The sequence below is a fragment of the Sus scrofa genome, chromosome 9, assembly GCF_054392235.1.
Source record: "Sus scrofa isolate SSC_HxYL_T2T_F1_AM1 chromosome 9, Sscrofa_HxYL_maternal_Yorkshire_Landrace_v2.0, whole genome shotgun sequence".
Lineage (NCBI taxonomy): Eukaryota > Metazoa > Chordata > Mammalia > Artiodactyla > Suidae > Sus > Sus scrofa.
The window spans coordinates 129,775,340-129,793,941 of NC_139391.1; the positions used below are offsets into that span (position 1 = coordinate 129,775,340).

The 18,602-nt window shown below is 42.1% G+C and overlaps 1 protein-coding gene across 4 annotated transcripts in view; it reads left to right on the top strand.

Annotated features, from left to right (window-relative positions):
* Positions 1–18,602, top strand: part of RGL1 (ral guanine nucleotide dissociation stimulator like 1) — a 295,309-nt gene that overhangs the window by 101,372 nt on the left and 175,335 nt on the right. For all 4 annotated transcript variants that reach the window (XM_003357576.6, XM_005667818.4, XM_084977961.1 and 1 more), the window contains exon 2: positions 10,425–10,588. In XM_003357576.6, the coding sequence (XP_003357624.4) occupies positions 10,457–10,588 (132 nt within the window). In that variant the 5' untranslated portion in view covers positions 10,425–10,456. The remainder of the gene's footprint in view (positions 1–10,424; positions 10,589–18,602) is intronic.

Genomic DNA, 18,602 nt, shown 5'->3' on the forward strand with positions numbered 1-18,602 from the left:
TAAGGATCTGGTGTTGCCTTGGTCTGTGGTGTAAGTTGCAAACATGGCTCAGATCCTTCGTTGTTGTGTCTGTGGTGTAGGCCGGTGGCTACAGCTCCAATTAGACCCCTGGTCTGGGAACCTCCATATACCTCGGGTGCAGCCAGAAAAGAAAAAAAAAGAATACACGTTATATGTAAAAATCATGATATCCTTGCTGCTTAGAGATTGAGAGAGGATAAGGATTGGTCTAGTGCCAACTCACTGTACCCACCTCTCTCAGAAGTGTTTTTTTAAAAGTGATTTCTCCCCATCAGGACCTGCCATTTATTCGATGGCCTAGTAAAATGACTGTAATGAAATGGATTAGACTTTTGCTTTTGGTGAAGTGAAAGACTGAGAACAGATTGCTCTTTTTTTTTTTAATGATTTTTATTTTTTCCATTGTAGTTGATTTACAGTGTTCTGTCAACTTCTACTGTACAGCAAACTGACCCAGTCTCTCTCTCTCTCTCACACACACACACACATTCTTTTTCTCACATTCTCCTCCATCATGTTCCTTCACAAGTGACTAGATATAGTTCCCTGTGCTATGCAGCAGGATCTCATTGCTTATCAGACTGCTTTTTCTTTTTCTTTTTTTCTTTTTTTTGTCTTTTTGCCATTTATTGGGCTGCTCCCGCGGCATATGGAGATTCCCAGGCTAGGGGTCTAATCGGAGCTGTAGCTGCCAGTCTATGCCAGAGCCACAGCAACACGGGATCCGAGCCGCGTCTGCAACCTACACCACAGCTCACGGCAACGCCGGATCATTAACCCACTGAGCAAGGGCAGGGATCGAACCCGCAACCTCATGGTTCCTAGTCGGATTCATTAACCACTGCGCTACGACGGGAACTCCCAGACTGCTTTTCCACCTGAGATGTGGAAAGGCCAATCTATCTGGAAGTTAGTTAAAATGATTTTTTGCATTAACTGATAAACTCAGCAGATTTCCTTCCCTGAAACTAACATTTTACATTCCTCCTATGAGAAACCCACTTCTGAATCTTTTCCAGAGCTCAGATTCCTTGGTATTCAGATTTTGTCACCATTTACATGGTATTATTTTGTGAGTGGAACATTGACTATGAAAGGGTAGTAGTAGCAGGACACAGGTCTGGGGTAAGGACAGCGTGAAAGAAACTCTAGGACTGGTTTCTTTCTCTTTCTTCATCTGATTGTCTCCGGAGGCTGTTCTGAGGATCAACTGATAACTTGAGGAGTGCAGGTCCAGTGCGAGGCACCGTGAATGCCACATTCACTGTGGCGGTGGGGTTGTTCTCCAGGTTGCTGCTGTTATTACTGGGACTGAAAAGATAGCTCTGACCCGCATCAGCTCAACTTCCTTCAACTAGCAGATAAAAATTAGCCTTATGGTTGCTGAGCTGGGTAATGGTTTTTGTATTTTGCCCTCATTCAGCCAGTGAAAGCTGGAGTCCACAGACTTGTGAAACACTTGAGCCAGGGGCAGTCATGTGCTTCACAGTTCCATCCCATTTTAAGCTTTCAAGCGACATAATTGCTGAGCTTTTTATCGTAATAAAAATACAGGCCGTAAGCAATTCGGTCCCTTAGAATTCTCTGTATCTCTCTTAGAGGGCAGAAGGATTCTTTGTGACCTCAGATTCGATTCTGTTTAGGGGTCCCCTCCCTCCCCCACGTCTGTCTGCAGGTTTTTTTCCAGACTGCCCTCGTGCTGAATGGAGAGCAGGAAGGGAGCCCAGCTGGTTTCCTTGTGTTGGCTCTCGGTGGCGCAGGGCAGGAATTGCTGAGCAAAGATCAGCATTTCTCCAGGGGGGTTCACAAGGGTAGTACAAACTCAGTCTGGGTTTTTCTTTAACTTTTTTTCTTTTGAATTATTATTAAAAACTTCTGCCAAATACTCTTGGTGAGGGGGGAAAGTACACAAAGTCTGAAGTGTAGTTGGATCAGCCTTTTAAAAAATATCAACTTGAATGAAGGAGGAATGTCTTGCACGTCTTTAATATTCTACATTTAATGAGAGACAGTTGCTCTCTGAGAAAGTCACTTCTGACTCCACCCACTATTGTGCAACCTTGCTCGGTATGCAGTGAGACAGTACATAATTAAAATTCCTTTGGAAATGGTTGCCCAATGATTGACATTTGTTCCAAAATACATCATAATGGTAAATGTGGAATCTCAGATTCCAGTGATTTTTTTTTTAATGGAAAGAAAATAAAACGAGGGTTTTTTTTTTTTTGAAAGTGTGATTGAGCTTTTTTTAAAAAAAAAATCAAAGCAATACAATAAATTTATGTCCCGTCTTGCTCTCAACGAGCTGGCAGTCCAGCAGGGGCGATCAGAGTTAAGTTGAGGGAAGGAAGAGAAATCAATATACAGAATATGAATTGCCTTCTATAGAGTAGAAGGCTGTTGAGATTCCAAAGAGGAAGAGGTGATGAAGATGCTTTTACCAACTAATATATGGACACTTGCTGTCACTTCAAACACAGATAACTGTTAGTATTGTTGAGAATGATTTGACTTGCCCCCCTTTCCCAGGACCAATGCTGCCCAGCCCTAGGGATCTCTCTCGATGCCATGGCTTCCTGGAGTCCTTTCCATCTGATATCTGTCTGTGCCCCAGGCTCCATTTCCCCCCAGGATTCTCTGCTTCCAGACAGCTGCTTCTTTCTCTCTTTTCAGATGGAATGGACTGGTGAGATCCATGGGGTGCAGCCCCACAGTTGGGAAGGCTGTATATATATATTTTTTTTGGTTCCGGGAACTCCTGGAAGGCTGTTATCTTAAGACCTTGGATCCTCCAATTCGTAAATATCACCATAACAATCATGATTAGAGGAGTTCCCGTCGTGGCTTAGTGGTTAATGAATCCGACTAGGAACCATGAGGTTGCGGGTTCGATCCCTGGCCTTGCTCAGTGGGTTAAGGATCTGGTGTTGCTGTGAGCTGTGGTGTAGGTTGCAGACGCAGCTCGGATCCTGTGTTGCTGTGGCTCTGGCGTAGGCTGGAGGCTGCAGCTCCGATTCGACCCCTAGCCTGGGAACCTCCATATGCCTTGGGAGTGGCCCAAGAAATGGCAAAAAGACAAAAAAAAAAAAAAAAAATCATGATTAGAAAAATCTACCACCAAACCAGGATTTGGATGCAAAGAGTTGGTGAGCACATCCAAACACTAGCATTACAAAGCCTCAGCAGACTTACAGTTGACTACATGACCAAGAATTTGGGGTTATTCCTGAAGAGTCAAAACTCAGATGTTATCTGTCAGTGCCAGGGGGCTGTTCATGCTGTTTGACTTTTGAATACACGAATGCATGCATGATGCGGGAATAAGTGCAACATGTGCGTGACCCACATAATTTGCCACCTTTTGCTGTTTTGTTTAGTGGTGTCGATCCCTCAGCTCTACTGGAAAAAAATTTCATGCCTATTAGTTTTGGTTTCTACATTTGGGGGGAGATGAGTGTGTTTATCTGTAAGGACTCTCAGCAGTCTTGTGGTCCATTTATTCATATTAAAGAGGAGGAAACTAAGGCCAAGAAGTGGAATGTTTTACTTAAGGCTTACAGCGAGAATTTACTGTGGCTGCATGATTTGAACCCAGGTCTCCTGACTGGAATTTCAGTGCTGTTTGTGTGATGCTATTCTGAACCTTTGAATAAAACTAAGATGCAGGAGTTCCCGTCGTGGCTCGGTGGTTAACGAATCCGACTAGGAACCATGATATTGTGGGTTCTATCCCTGGCCTTGTTCCGTGGGTTAAGGATCTGGCATTGCTGTGAGCTGTGGTGGCTTGGATCCCTCCTTGCAGTGGCTCTGGCGTAGGCCGGCGGCTACAGCTCCAATTAGACCCCTAGCCTGGGAACCTCCACATGCCAAGGGTGTAGCCCTAAACAAACAAACAAACAAAAACCAAACAAAAGAAACTAAGATGCAAAGACCGTTCCTCATAGATTAACTTTTTAGGTAGAGGAGTTGTAGATAATAGAAGATAAAAATAAACAGACCTGTCTTATCTAGACCGGACCTCAGCTCATTAGGAAGAAGAATGAGGATGAGAGAAGCTAGGAGGAAAGAAATGGCAGAAAGACAAATGATCCTGGGAAGAGACTGGAACAGGGCAAATGCCAGACGGTTTCACGATTAGAAGAAATCTGCATTGAATTAAAAAATCAAAAGATGTCTTCAGGCAGAAGCAAGAGCTTATGTGCCTAAAGGAATAAAGCAGAAATGCTGTATTATTAATAGGAATGATGGAATCTACAGGGGCAGAAGAAAAGCATGGCCCTAACAGATAAGGACAAGAAACCCCACACCATTCTAGTAGTAAGGTTCTGAATATTAAATGCTTTTTTCCTTCCAAAAATATGTAAAGAGGAGAGGTAGGAGAAAAAAGATAAGGATTTAGAGGGATATCTTGTACAATATTCACCATTATAGAAAGAAAGTCAAATTTAATAAAGTATAGATTGATTGATCAAACAAAGTCCAGCATGGGAACTAATAAAATAAAGATTTCAGTGAAATTATGGCTTAGCACTTAGTTTTTAGGTCATGTTTCAAGAGTATTATTCATGGGAGTCATGGATAATTTTTATGAAATGGCAAGAACAGATACTAGTCGTGGCAAGTTTTCGTGTTCTTAGATTGTCCTGTAATGCTTATGTTTTTATTAAGATTAGCCCTCTGAGAAGCTGCTTATTTGCTCTTGGTACCTAATGATCTTTTAGAGTAAGAAGCTAACAACTCCATCTTTCATGAGAAAAATGGTGTCTTTCCTTGTTACCATCAAAAATGTTATGACCTCCAGTCAGTGATTATTTTTGAAGGAATGGAAAAAATGTTATTATTATATATTATGTATATTATATCATAAGCATAATGTAGTAAATATTTGAAAAAGAAAGTACTTAAAAAGCATACATTTTGGAGTTCCCGTCATGGAGCAGCAGAAATATATCCAACTAGGAACCATGAGGTTGTGGGTTCTGATCTCTGGCCTTGCTCAGTGGGTTAAGGATCTGGCGTTGCTATGGCTGTGGTGTAGGCCGGCAGCTGTGCCTCCGCTTGGACCCCCTAGCCTGGGAACCTACATATGCTGTGGGTGTGGCCCTATATAGCAAAAAAAAAAAAAAAAAAAATTTATGGAAGTAAATGTATTTAAAAAAAGAAAGATTACACTTCTCATTCATAATAATCACATTATTATTATTATTATTTTCTTGTCTTTTTGTCATTTCTAGGGCTGCTCCCACGGCACATGGAGGTTCCCAGGCTAGGGGTTGAATCGGAGCTACAGCTACCGGCCTATACCACAGCCACAGCAACATGGGATCTGAGCCGAGTCTGCAACCTACGCCACAACTCACAGCAGTGCCGGATCCTTAACCCACTGAGCAAGGCCAGGGATCAAACCCGCAACCTCATGGTTCCTAGTCGGATTTGTTAACCACTGAGCCACGATGGGAACTCCAATTTCATCAATTTTTAACTGCTATCAATTTCTCATAAGACAACTAGGATTTATAAATACTGATTAAAATGATCTTTGGATTTAACCTAACTTAAAAGACAAAATAAAATTGGGGGTTCCTGCTGAGGCTCAGTGGATTAAGGATCCAATGTTGCTGCAGCTGTGGCTCAGGTCATAGCTGTGGCTCAGATCATAGCTGCAGCTCAGATAAAATACCTGGCCTGGGAACTTCTATATGCCACAGATGTGGCCAAAAAAAAAGAAAAAAAAAAAAAAGACAAAATAAAATAAAACCTTTCAGCTTTGGTGGGAATGTTAGGGCTCTAGGATTTGAAAACAAAGAGACCTCAAAAACCCTTACATGGCTTTTCCCATCTGCAGATTGTTTCTCAGTGTCAAGTGAAAGTATTGTTCTTCCACTTTCATTAGACTTGTCTTACCTGTTCTTTCTTCTCTGTTTCGGGCAGTAGAGACAGGTATAATCACAACCCTTTTATGTTTAGGAAAAAAAAAAAAAAAAAAAAAAAAAAAGAAAGCTCTCAAGCAATTTTTAAATATTTGAGCAAAATTTTCGAGCAAAATTTTCTTTTGTGTGCTCTGATCAGATATTTGCCTTTATAGACATACAGCTTCCTTTCTCCACTCCACCTCCAACTTAAGGATGATTTCATCATTCAGTGGCTAAGAAAAATTTTGTTTTGGGTATCAAGTGTTTTAGGATGACAGTTCTTCAAAACTGATTTCCCAAAGAGCTTATGAGAGCTATGATATTTCGACTAATTTATTAAGTAGAGTTGAAGATTTTGCCTTTTAGATTTACAGAGATTTCATCTTAATCTGTGAAATGGGCTCATATTAGTGGTATTTGCATGGAAGCTGGCTTGTAAGCCTTGACTGTGTGTTTTAGGAAAAAAGGCAGTAGTTCAGCGTTAAGGCATGTAACCCATCAGAGGTAGAAGAAGGTCTACATATGCCTCACGTTTTGATTCTACCAAAAAAAATGGCTCCTCTATAGAGACGTCTTGTTCATTTTAGGAAAATAAGAAACTTATAATGCATGAGTTGTTTAAAGAAAGTATAGAATGTCACTTTAGGAGCTCCCTTTGTGGCAGGCACAGCAGAAACGAATCTGACTAGCAACCATGAGGTTTTGGGTCCCATCCCTGGCCTCGCTCAGCAGGTTAAGGATTCGGCGTTGCCATGAGCTGTGGTGTAGGTCGCAGAAGCAGCTTGGATCCCATGTTGCTGTGGCTTTGGTGTAGGCCAGCAGCTGTAGCTCTGATTAGACCCCTAGCCTGGGAATCTCCACATGCTGCAGGTGTGGCCCTAAAAAAAAAGGCAATAATAATAATAATAATAATAATAATAATAAAATGTAACTAAATCTGAAGAGGAAAAAGATGGGCCAGCAGCAGGCCCGATGCAAAATGAAAATGCAGGAAAAAATTAGGAATTTTGAGACAGTGATGGCAGAGTATCGAACCAAGCTCCAGGCCCTTCTGAGCTTAAGCCATGTACAGGTCACACCTATAAAGCCAGCCCTGGTCAGAAGTTAAGATGGGAGTAAAAAGGAAACGGAATGATCTGATTTTTTTCATATTTTTCTTCCTCTATCCATCCCATTCTTCTCTAAGTTTCATCGTGTGACCATTCTCAAGGGGCACTGTTATGCCAGTTAACTAAGACACTGACACTTCAACTCTAGTCCATGGGGGGAGGGGCACGAGAGGGAGCTCTCATTGCATCAGTGACGAGGTAGGGGCTGGGGGCCGAAGCTCTTCTGAATTGACCTTGAACAGAGAACGTGGACTTTGGAACTCTACAACTTTCTAGCAGTGCATAAAACTTACTTAATCTCTCTGAGTCAAATGTTTCATGGCTGTACAATGGTGATATTTACCTTGAAGAGTTATCCTATGGATTTGAGATAATGTGGAAAATACCTAGCCCCGTGACTGAGGTGCAATGAAAACTCAGTATAGATTGTATACATACGGTTGTTTTTTTGTGCACATGAGATACATTGAGCAGGAGTGAAAGGGCCTCGAGTCTCAGGTGGAGTGGAGGGTCTCAAAATGCTCGAAGAACCTGGCGAGAGCTGGCCACCTCTCTGCATCCCTTCTAGTTTAACACTCCAGAATTGCATCTTCTTTCCAAACAGGGCAAGGAACAATCTGTGGGAAATCAGTACATAGTAGCGTTCAGTCTCCCACCCTGAAAATGTGCCAACTTTCACCCACACTGCAGACATGAGAAAGCAGCTGTGGGCAGACAGTAGAGTAAGAGCCATGGGGTCACTGGACTACATGGCATTTACAGATGCTCCCTTGTTCACCCTGAGGTTCTGTGGTTTGTCTATTTTATCCAGTTACATTTCCATGATATACAAAAGATACTGCCAAAACCATCTGATGTGGTTTTTCCACTTTGTTTTGATTTATTATTTGTTGTTTATGGTGTCGTCTCCAATAACAACAGTGGAATTTCCTTCCCTACTAATTTGGCCGGTTTCCATTTTGTCTGTTTATTTTAATTTCCTTTTTTTTTTTGGACTGCAACCTCCACATGACTCTCCTTTGTTTATTTCCTTGCATGTGTGTGTCAGCATCATTTATTAGCATGTCCACTCAGAAGAACTTTGTTCTTTAATTGTAAAGGTTCTGTTTCCCAGTTCCTAGTGGGTGTGTGTAAGTGCTCTGTGCATCTAAGTACTGCACAGTGGTTTTGGTTAGCAGCTTCCTCATTGCTGCTCTCTGCCAGCAGATTGCTTGTGTCCTGTGGCTTACAGATGGAGCATGTGAGCAGAGAAGTAACTTGGCCACAGAAGACCCTTTGCTCAAGCCCTCTGACCTACCGTCCCTGCCTGGCTCATCAGTGTCCATTTCCATTTACTTTCATTCACGCATTGGGTTACGTGAGCATCAGACCTGCATTTTGCAGACATGCTCAATTCCTCAAAGACATTTCTGTGAAAGTTACTTTATTGTTAACTAATGTCGCTGCTTACAGTATTAGCTGCCTGGGGGTGCAGATTGAATGTTAGACTTGGTACTTTCTTTCTTTTGTCTTTTTAGGGCTGCACCCCCAACATGTGGAGGTTCCCAGGCTAGGGGTCTAATCGGAGCTGTAGTCGCCGGCCTACACCACAGCCACAGCAACATCAGATCTGAGCCGCTTCTGCAACCTACACTGAAGCTCATGGCAATGCCAGATCCTTAACCCACTGAGTGAGGCCAGGGATCGAACCTGCAACTTCATGGTTCCTAGTCGGATTCGTTTCTGCTGCACCACGGTGGGAACTCCAGACTTGGTCCTTTCTTATGAAGAGTTTACAGCCCATTAAGTCAGTATGAGTTAAAGAGAAGGGATAATCTGACTTTTAATCTGTTACTTGAATATATTAGATCTGCTATCTTATTGTACTGGATTCTCATGATTTACTGACTTAACCCATCAGCAAACATCTGTTTAGTACTTATACTGTAGAGGACATCATCTCTAGTGTCAAGATACTCAAAAGCCCAGAAGATGGAAATAGAGTTGAAAGCAAATAATTATGATAAGTGTAATAGGTAGCATGATAGAAATCTGTCCAGAGTACATGTGAAGAGTGACACGGGAAGAGGGGTCCTTAGTCTCCTGGTGGAGTGGATGGAGGAGAGGAACACACAGGAAGGCTTAAAGATCCTGGATGTATTAGACATTGGTGAACTTTCCAATGGCTGAGACGGAGGGGCCGAGGAGGCAGCGGGCATGGTGGGAGAAGGGAGGTGGAGGAAGCCTTGGACGGCATGTTGAGGAGTTGGGATTTTATTCGCTGAGGAAAGTTCTAGGTAGGTGGAGCATCATTATCAGATTTGCCTCTTTAGAAAAACTAGCTTGAGAAGGACAGATGCAGGGGGAAGTGAAGTGAATCGAGGTAAGGTGATTTCCTAGGGCGGCATGTGCTAGGCAGGCACAATGTCATTCTGAACAAGCCAGTGGCCGGTGGAAAGATGTCAAAGAAGTAGATTTTATAGAATGGGCATGAATTTAAAAATGCAGTCTCTACAGCAACTGTTGATGAAGCAAAGACTCAGGAAAGTAACACAGCCAATAAATATCGAAGAGAACCCTCTTACACGGTTGGTGGAAATGTCAATTGGTACAGCCACGATAGTATGGAGGTTCCTCAAAAAATTAAAAATAGTACTACCATATGATCCAGCTGTCCCACACCTGGGAACCTATCTGGAGGAAACCATAATTCAAAAAGATACACTGGAATTCCTGTCGTGGCTCAGCAGAAACGAATCTTACTAGTATCCATGAAGACACAGGTTTGATCCCTGGCCTCACTCCCTGGGCTAAGGATCCAGTGTTAACGTGAGCTGTGGTATAGGTTGCAATGTGGCTCAGATCTGTCATTGCTGTGGCTGTGGCGTAGGCCAGCAGCTACAGCTCCGATTTGACCCCTAGCCTGGGAACCTCCATATGCCATGGGTGTGGCCCTAAAAAGACAAAAAAAAAAAAAAAAAAGAAAAAGAAAAAAAAGATACATGCACCCAGCCAGTGTTTCATCAACATGCTCCGCATGACATGAAAACACAAAAACATCACTCAGCCTTGTCTTGCATCCACCCATTTCCATCCCTGCCACTGAGAGGCCAGAGCAAAGGGACGAGCAGATGGAACAGGCAGAGGATGCTTTTTACTTTGCTTTAAAATTTTTATCACGTCGTCCATTATCAAAATGCATCCCTGCCTCCAGAAGCCTGCATTAAAACACCAATCATGAATATCTAACATATAAAAAGTGGGCATAAAAGTTGTTGCCTACTGTGATACTGTTGTCAGCGGTCTCATTAGCTACAAATCAAGCTGATAATTTCCTTTCCTATCTCTTTTTTTAATGTCACGTAATGTTTTAACCTGGATCCCACTTTCTTCTTCCACACAGATCCGTAATGCCTCCTGCCTGGCTCTTCCAGGATGGAGGGGAAGCCTGTGGGAGAGCCTGCTCATGTGTTGTCTAAACTCAAACTTTCCACCAAGGCAGAAAACACAGGACCCTGGCTGGTGGAAGACCATGCTCGCATATGGGATGTTTTAAAGACAGAGGAGGTAAGACAACTCCAAGTGACACAGTTGGTGCAATGATGGGTTTTCTTAGACTTGAGACTGTCATTCTTATTGTAGCCATTATCAGAGGTCAGCTTGGCATTTTTTTATTGGGGAGCCATAGGCACAACCCTAACTGGAGAACGAGAAGTCAGGGGCCCGCCCCTTGGATATTAATAATTCCACAGTGATTCAGCCAAGCCTTGGCAGATAGGACTTAAAACATACAAGTAGATATTGTCCTTATAGAATCCTACCACATCTAAATGGGAAATCAGATCATGGTGAACGAGTTGATTCCTAAGAATCAATTATAGCAAGTGGAATTATCTCAATTCATTCTTTGACAGCAGAATTTAGGAGGCTAAATATCAGATAGAGTTCTTTGGTTGCAAGCAATAGAAATGGACTCTGATTAAGGAAAATGGGAAAATTTTGGAGGGTATCGAGAGGCTCACAGAGCCGATGGGAAGTTTGGAGAATTGTGTTTGGAAACAGGACAGGAACCAAGTCAGCAGAACTACTCCGAGCCCTGCCCCTGGTGTAAATTCCAAACTGGTCTTTACTCTCTCCCTGTTCTCACATTTCTCTGCTCAAGATGCACAACAATGGGAGGGAGGGGCTCATTGCCAAACTTAGTCACATGTCTTTCTGCTGGTTAGTCTGTAAAAAGAAAAAAAAAAAATCTTCCACAAGAAGTCATCATGCCAGGTCCTCAGAGCACTTGTGTTTGGAGTCCAAATCGCTAATATCTGCATGTTGTGACAATCTCCTCCAAGAAATTAACATAACACCTTCGGTCTTAACCATGTGAAATACAGCAGAAGAAATTGCAAACCCTTTATATAGAAATACTTGCACAACAGATTGTTTTATAAAAGCCGTAACACTCCACAGAGAGCTGCTGAAGTCTTTGGACATCTCACCTAACGAGGCCAAAACTAGGATCAGAGAAGTGAGTTACCAAGGGCACAAAATGTCAGCAGGCACTCACTCTTAGGGTTGTGCCCTGCACGTGCACAAACTTGAAAGTTACTGCGTCTTTATATTTTGCATGCTAGGTGCCTTGCTCACCTTACCCTAGTCCTGGCCCAGGCACCCAATTCTATGCTAGTTTCTTCCCCAAAGTTAACCACTATCCTGAATTTCGCATTTATCATCCTCATGCATTTTTCAGCATATATGTTACATACATGGTATTATATATCTAATACGTAGTCTTGATTTAACCTTTAAAATTTTCTATAAGCTTTATACTCTACTTCTACACCTTGCTTTTTTTTTTTTTTTTTTTTTTTTTTTTTTAGTCTTTTTTTGCCATTTCTTGGGCTGCTCCCGCAGCATATGGAGGTTCCCAGGCTAGGGGTTGAATCGGAGCTGTAGCCACCGGCCTACACCACAGCCATAGCAACTCGAGATCTGAGCCGCGTCTGCAACCTACACCACAGCTCACGGCAATGCCAGATCCTTAACCCACTGAGCAAGGCCAGGGATTGAACCCACAACCTCATGATTCCTAATCGGATTTGTTAACCACTGAGATACAATGGAAACTCCTACTCCTTGCTTTTTTTAAACTTAACATTTTTTTCTTTTTAGTGCCCCACCTGCTGCATATGGAGGTTCCCAGGCTAGGGGTCTAAAGGAAGCTACAGCTGCCAGCCTACGCCAGAGCCACAGCAATGCCAGATCCTAGCCGCATCTGCGACCTATACCACAGCTCATGGCAATGCCAGATCCTTAACCCACGGAGCAAGGCCAGGGATCGAACCTGCAACCTCATGGTTCCTAATGGGATTCGTTTCCACTGTGCCATGATGGGAACTCCTAAACTTAACATTTTGTTTCTATTTTATGTTTTCTACAATAATACATGAGTTCTATTTATTTTAACTGCTTTTTATATTCTATTGATTAATGGAGTCAAATGTATCCATTTTCTTATTGATGAACCTCATTTTTTTTCTCAATACAAGGCAATGTAGTACATGTTTCTGCATAGGAACCTAGAAGTGACATGCTGGATGATAAAGTATGAAAACCTTTGGTTTCACTAGTTATTACGTGAGTTTATATCCCCACGAGCAGCATAAGGGAATGTTCCCTTCCCAGCTATTGATAGCATCAGATGTTTAAAGATTGGTTAGTCTGATGTTTTGAAATGAGGCCTTATTTTAACATGAATTTTTTCATATGGATAATCAATTATCTTAGTACTATTTTTGAACATCCATCATTTCTTCTTTACTTTGCGATGTTATGTTTCAGGTGTCACGTCTGTTTCCATATTCTCTCTGCTGCTGTGGTACTCCTTCAGCTACTTCAGGTTTGAAGGAAACCTGAAGGTCCCACTACTGAGTTATTGCTCTTCAAGACTGTCTTGGCTCTTTTCCCCTATTCCATGTCCTTGCCAAGTTTGGGAATCATCATATTTCTTAATTTTTCCAGTCTAATTGGTACAAATTAGAACCTCATTTTTGCTTATCAACTCCTTCTCAACTCCATCTCCAATATTTTTTCCTTTCCTTTTAGAGTTTACTTTTCTGAGGGTCTAACTTTAGCAAAAGGCTTTTGTGGTGTTTGTTGTTGCTGTCTGAAGATATCTTTATTTTGAGTCCACTTTTATTTTTTATTTTGATTCTATTTTGATTGTTTTTTTAGGGCTGCACCCGCAGCACGTGGAGGTTCCCAGGCCAAGGGTCTAATTGGTGCTGTAGCCCCCAGCCTATGCCAGAGCCACAGCAACTCGGGATCTGAGCCGCATCTGCAAACTACACCACAGCTCACGGCAACGCTGGATCCTTAACCCACTGAGCAAGGCCAGGGATCAAATCTGCAACCTCATGGTTCCTAGTTGGATTCATTTCCGCTGCGCCATGACGGGAACTCAAGTCCACTTTTAAAATGATAATTTCGATAGGTATGGAATTCCAGGTTACTTTCTCTCAGGGCATTGGAAATATTTCAGTCTTCTGCCTTCTATTGTTTCTGTTGTAAACTAGCTAAAAGTCTAAGTTATATTTCTTTGAATATACAGCTCTTGGAGTTCCCGTCGTGGCATAGTGGTTAACGAATCTGACTGGGAACCATGAGGTTGCAGGTTCGATCCCTGGCCTTTCTCAGTGGGTGAAGGATCTGGCATTGCCATAAGCTGTGGTGAAGGTTGCAAACGAGGCTCAGATCCTGCATAGCTGTGGCTCTGGCATAGGCCAGTAGCTACAGCGCCGATTAGACCCCTAGCCTGGGAACCTCCATATGCCACGGGAGCGGCTCAAGAAATGGCAAAAAAGACCAAAAAAAAAAAAAAAAAGTCTATACAGCTCTTCCTTGACTTACAATGGGGTTACATCCGGATAATCCCATCATAAATTGAAAATATTATAAATCAAAAATACATTTAATACATATAATCCAGCAAACATCATAGTTTTTCCTAGCCTACCTTAAACATGCCCAGAATATTTACAGTGCGGCAAAATCATCTACACACAAAGTGTATTTAATAATAAATGTTGAATACCTCATGTAATGTATTATATACTGGACTGAAAGTGAAAAAACAGAATGGTATAAGTGTATTGGTTGTTTACTTTGTGATTGTGTGGCTGACTGAGAGCTGTGGTTCGTTACTACTGCCAGCATCATGATAGTTTTATACTGTATACTGCTAGCCTGAGAAAAGATCAAAATTCAGTTTGAAGTACAGTTTCTACTGAATGCATATCACTTTTGCACCATCATGGAGTTGAAAAGTCATTAAATTAAACCACTGTGAGTTGGAGACCATTTATAATGTCTTTTTTCTCTAATTACATAGATATTCTCTACATTTTTGCTCTTTTGCAGTTTCCCTCTTCTGTGCTTAGTTGTGGGTTTCTTTTTACTTAACCTCTTGGAAGTTGTAGGGCTTTCTGCATACGTGGTTGGTATCTTTCATCAATTTAGATGTATCTTTGAAATTTTCTTCTCCAATAATTGCTTTTGCCTCATTTTCCTTCTGTAACTGCAACAAGATTTATGCTCATGTTCCTAAACCTCTTTTTTAAAGTTGCTATCTCTTTTCCTGTCTGTATTATATTCTGATTAATTTTAGATCTATTTTCTAATTCACTAATTTTATCTTCAGTGATGTCTAATTTGCCCTTTAATCATGGAGTTTTAAATTTTGATTATTCTATTTTTACTTCTAGTAGTGTAGTTTGGTTTTGTTAACATCTTCTAGGCTTTTTTCAGTTTCTTGTTTTCCATTCATATTTTTATTTTTAAAGACAATTTGTTGGGAACATTGAAGAATTTGAGATTTTACACTGTTTGCAAGTTAGCTGAAAGAAGACGTGAGACCCTTGTCTCGGAGACAAAGGGCTTTAATAGTTAAAGAAGAAGCAGTGGCCAGTGTCAGCATGTTTGTTTTGGTTCCCCATGTTCCAGTTCCTATGGGAATGGCACAGGGGGCTGTGGATAGCTGCTTGCACAGGAGAGGATCACTGACCTTGGGAGTCTTGTCAGTTTGTAGTAGACAGTAAGCAAGCCTGTGCTTTCTCCTAGTGGGAGACATTACCTTATCCTTGAGGGTTACTAACTGCAAACACAAGTCTGAAACATGGTGCAGGTAAAGATCAGCCTGGGCCTTGTTTTTTTTTTTTTTTCTTCCCCCCCCCTCCCCCCCGCTCACAAAGCAAGACATGCTGAGGCTCCTGCAGGAGTGTTTCTTTCTTTCTTTCTTTCTTTTTTTTGTCCTTTTGTCTTTTTTGTCTTTCTTGGGCAGCACCCACGGCTTTTCTAAGTTGGCTATTCTGATAGCTACGGGGTTTATTCAACTGTTTTTTTTCTGTTTGCTTTTGCACTTGGTGTTTTTTTCATTGTGAGTATTACGATTTTTTTTTTTTTTTTTTTTTTTCTTTTTTTAGGCCCATGCCTGTGGCATATGGAGGTTCCCAGGCTAGGGGTCAAATTGGAGCTACAGCTGCTGGCCTTTGTCACAGCCACAGCAACGCAGGATCTGAGCCGCATCTGCGACCTATACCATAGCTCACGGCAACGCTGGATTCTTAACCGACTGAGTGAGGCCAAGGATCGAACCCACATCCTCATGGATCCTAGTTGGGTTCCTTTACCACTGAGCCAAGAAGGGAACTCTGGGAATTCCAAGTTTTATGATTTTTGTAGGTGGGTTCATTTTTCTTGGAATAAAAGGAGTTTTCTCCAAAGAAAAATTGCATTCGCTTCTGGGAACATAATCAGCTGGAAGTCAAATTAAAATAATTCTTAGCTTAAGGTTTTTCAGACTACTCAGTGTGAATACAGGCTAGAAATCTATAGATGGGTATGCTTGTGGTGACTCATTCTAAGGGGAAATGACCCCTTCCCTACCCCTAGTTAGCACCATATGTCAAGATAAACAGTTTTCCTTATGTTGTCATGGAGAGTTATTTTTCAATCACAGGATACAATTTAGGTGTTTCTGATGAGCATGCAGCTTTTTTCTATATGGTGATTCAGGGACACATCACTGTATTCTTGAAGCTCCACCATCCTCTGGGGCCTAGGAATCTTCTGTGTTCAGCTAGCAATTAGCAAAAAAAGAGATTGAAGAAGACATGCCCAGTTCTTAACCCTCTTGGACCAGAGTGTCATGTATCATATCACTTTACATTCTGTCACTGAGCACTAAGAACTGAGAACCATCGCACTACGGGGACGTGAGGGAGGTGAGGTGGGGAGATGTAATCTCAGGCTGGGCAGCCACTTACCAGCCATGACTCAGTTCTACAGAAATGGAAGCACAGATTGAATTTTGGTGGGCAGTTAAGTAAGTGTCACAGAAACCAAAGCTTAAGTTTATCTGGTTTGGCCGACACCTGTGAGTGGAAGCTGACTTCAATGCTCATCTCTCTGGGTTCCCTTTTCACGCAGGTTTTGGCTTTTACAAATTTTTTATTTCTTGCCAGCCTATCAGTATATTGAAAAAGGCATTTTAGTTTTATTTATCAAACATTTTTTAGTTGTTTGTTTTGGGAGAATTCATTCGGGTATTCAGTCCATGATACTGCTGGAAATGTGAGTTCTGTACTCTTCTGTGACTTCTTTAAATAAAGTGTGTCTTAAAAATACATTTTTTTTAAGGCGTTCCCATCGTGGCTCAGAGGAAAACGAATCCGACCAGCATCCATGAGGATACAGGTTCAATCCCTGGCCTCACTCATTGGCTTAAGGATCTGGCATTGCCGTGAGCTGTGGTGCAGGTCAAAGATACAAGCTCAGATCTGGCATTGCTGTGGCTGTGGCGTAGGCTGGTGGCTACAGATCCAATTAGACCCCTAGCTTGGAAGGTCCATATGCCTCAGGCAAGGCCCTAAAAAGACAAAAAAAAAAAAAAAAAAAAAAAATTGTTTCACTTGGTCAGAAAGTGTTATCTATATAGTGTTGAATCTTTACTATTTTTATTTTTGCCACATTTAGTTAAACACCTTCTTACACAGTATTTATTTATTTATTTATTTATTTATTTTTGTCTTTTTTTTGCTATTTCTTGGGCCGCTCCTGCGGCATATGGAGGTTCCCAGGCTAGGGGTCTAATCGGAGCTGTAGCCACCGGCCTACACCAGAGCCACAGCAACGCGGGATCCGAGCCGCGTCTGCAACCTACACCACAGCTCACGGCAACACCGGATCATCAACCCACTGAGCAAGGGCAGGGACCGAACCCGCAACCTCATGGTTCCTAGTCGGATTCGTTAACCACTGCACCACGACGGGAACTCCTTACACAGTATTTATAAATGACTTCTTAGAATCATTTACAAATTTTGTGCAAACACAAGTCAGCTTGTCAAATATCTTTGAAATTAAAACATTATTTCTGGAGTTCCCGTCATGGTGCAGTAGAAACAAATCCAAATAGGAACCATGAGGTTGCAGGTTCAATCCCTGGTCTCGCTCAGTGGGTTAAGGATCTGGTGTTGCTGTGACTGTGGTGTAGGCTGGCAGCTGTAGGTACGGTTTGACCCCTGGCCTGCAAACCTCCATATGCTGAGGGTGCGGCCCTAAAAAGCGAACAAGCAAAGAAACATTATTTCATCTTTAATGAGTGATTAGTTTTAACTATTGTAAATGGACCCTTGAAACATAAATATAAATGAAAAACTCAAGAAATGAACTGGAGTTCATTCTTAAAGGAAAAGTAGAAATTAGCCCAGCAAATGGGATTTTAGAAGGGGAAACCAGAGCAGATGTTTCTGGAAGAGGGAAAACTGTATAGAGGGCAGTGTTAGAATGTTCTGCAGTTTGGAGCATCTGCAGCAGAAGAGGAATGGCAAGACATGAAACCGAGAGGGAACAAATAATGAAAAGTCTTAGATACATCATTCAGAAACTCAGAAATTGTCCTGCGGGCCTTGGGGAGCCAGCAGAGGGTTTTAAGCAGGGGTAGTGACACAGTCAGATTTGATTTTTAGAAATGGTCCTTTGGGAGTTCCAGCTGTGGCTCAGTGGAAATGAATCCGAATAGTATCCATGACGATGTGGGTTTGATCCCTGGCCTTGCTCAGTGGGTCCGGGATCCGGCTTTGCTATGAGCTGTGGTGTAGCTCGCAGTCTCGGCTCGGATCCTGAGTTGCTGTGGTGTAGGCCAGCAGCTGTGGTGCTGTAGTTCCGATATAACCCCTAGCCTGGGAACTTCCATATGCCACAGGTTCAGCCCTAAAAAGCAAAAAAAAAAAAAAAAAAAAAAAGAAAAGAAAACAAAAAGAAACGCTATCTGTCAGACATATGAACCATGGCTTTGAACACTTCAAAACCGCCCTAGGCCACTTTGGCCCTTTGGTCTCCTTCCCGGCCTGCACTATGCTCGTCAGCGCTCAGCTGGGGACTCCTTGGGAATGTTCTTTTTCCTTTGTGATGGGAATTCTTTCTTTCCAGCTAGGCTATCTGTCCTTGAGACCATGCCCGTTAGTTTCAATTCTACTCCACTTAGAAACCCCAAAGCACTGGCATACGGCTGGACAAAAGCTGAGATAAA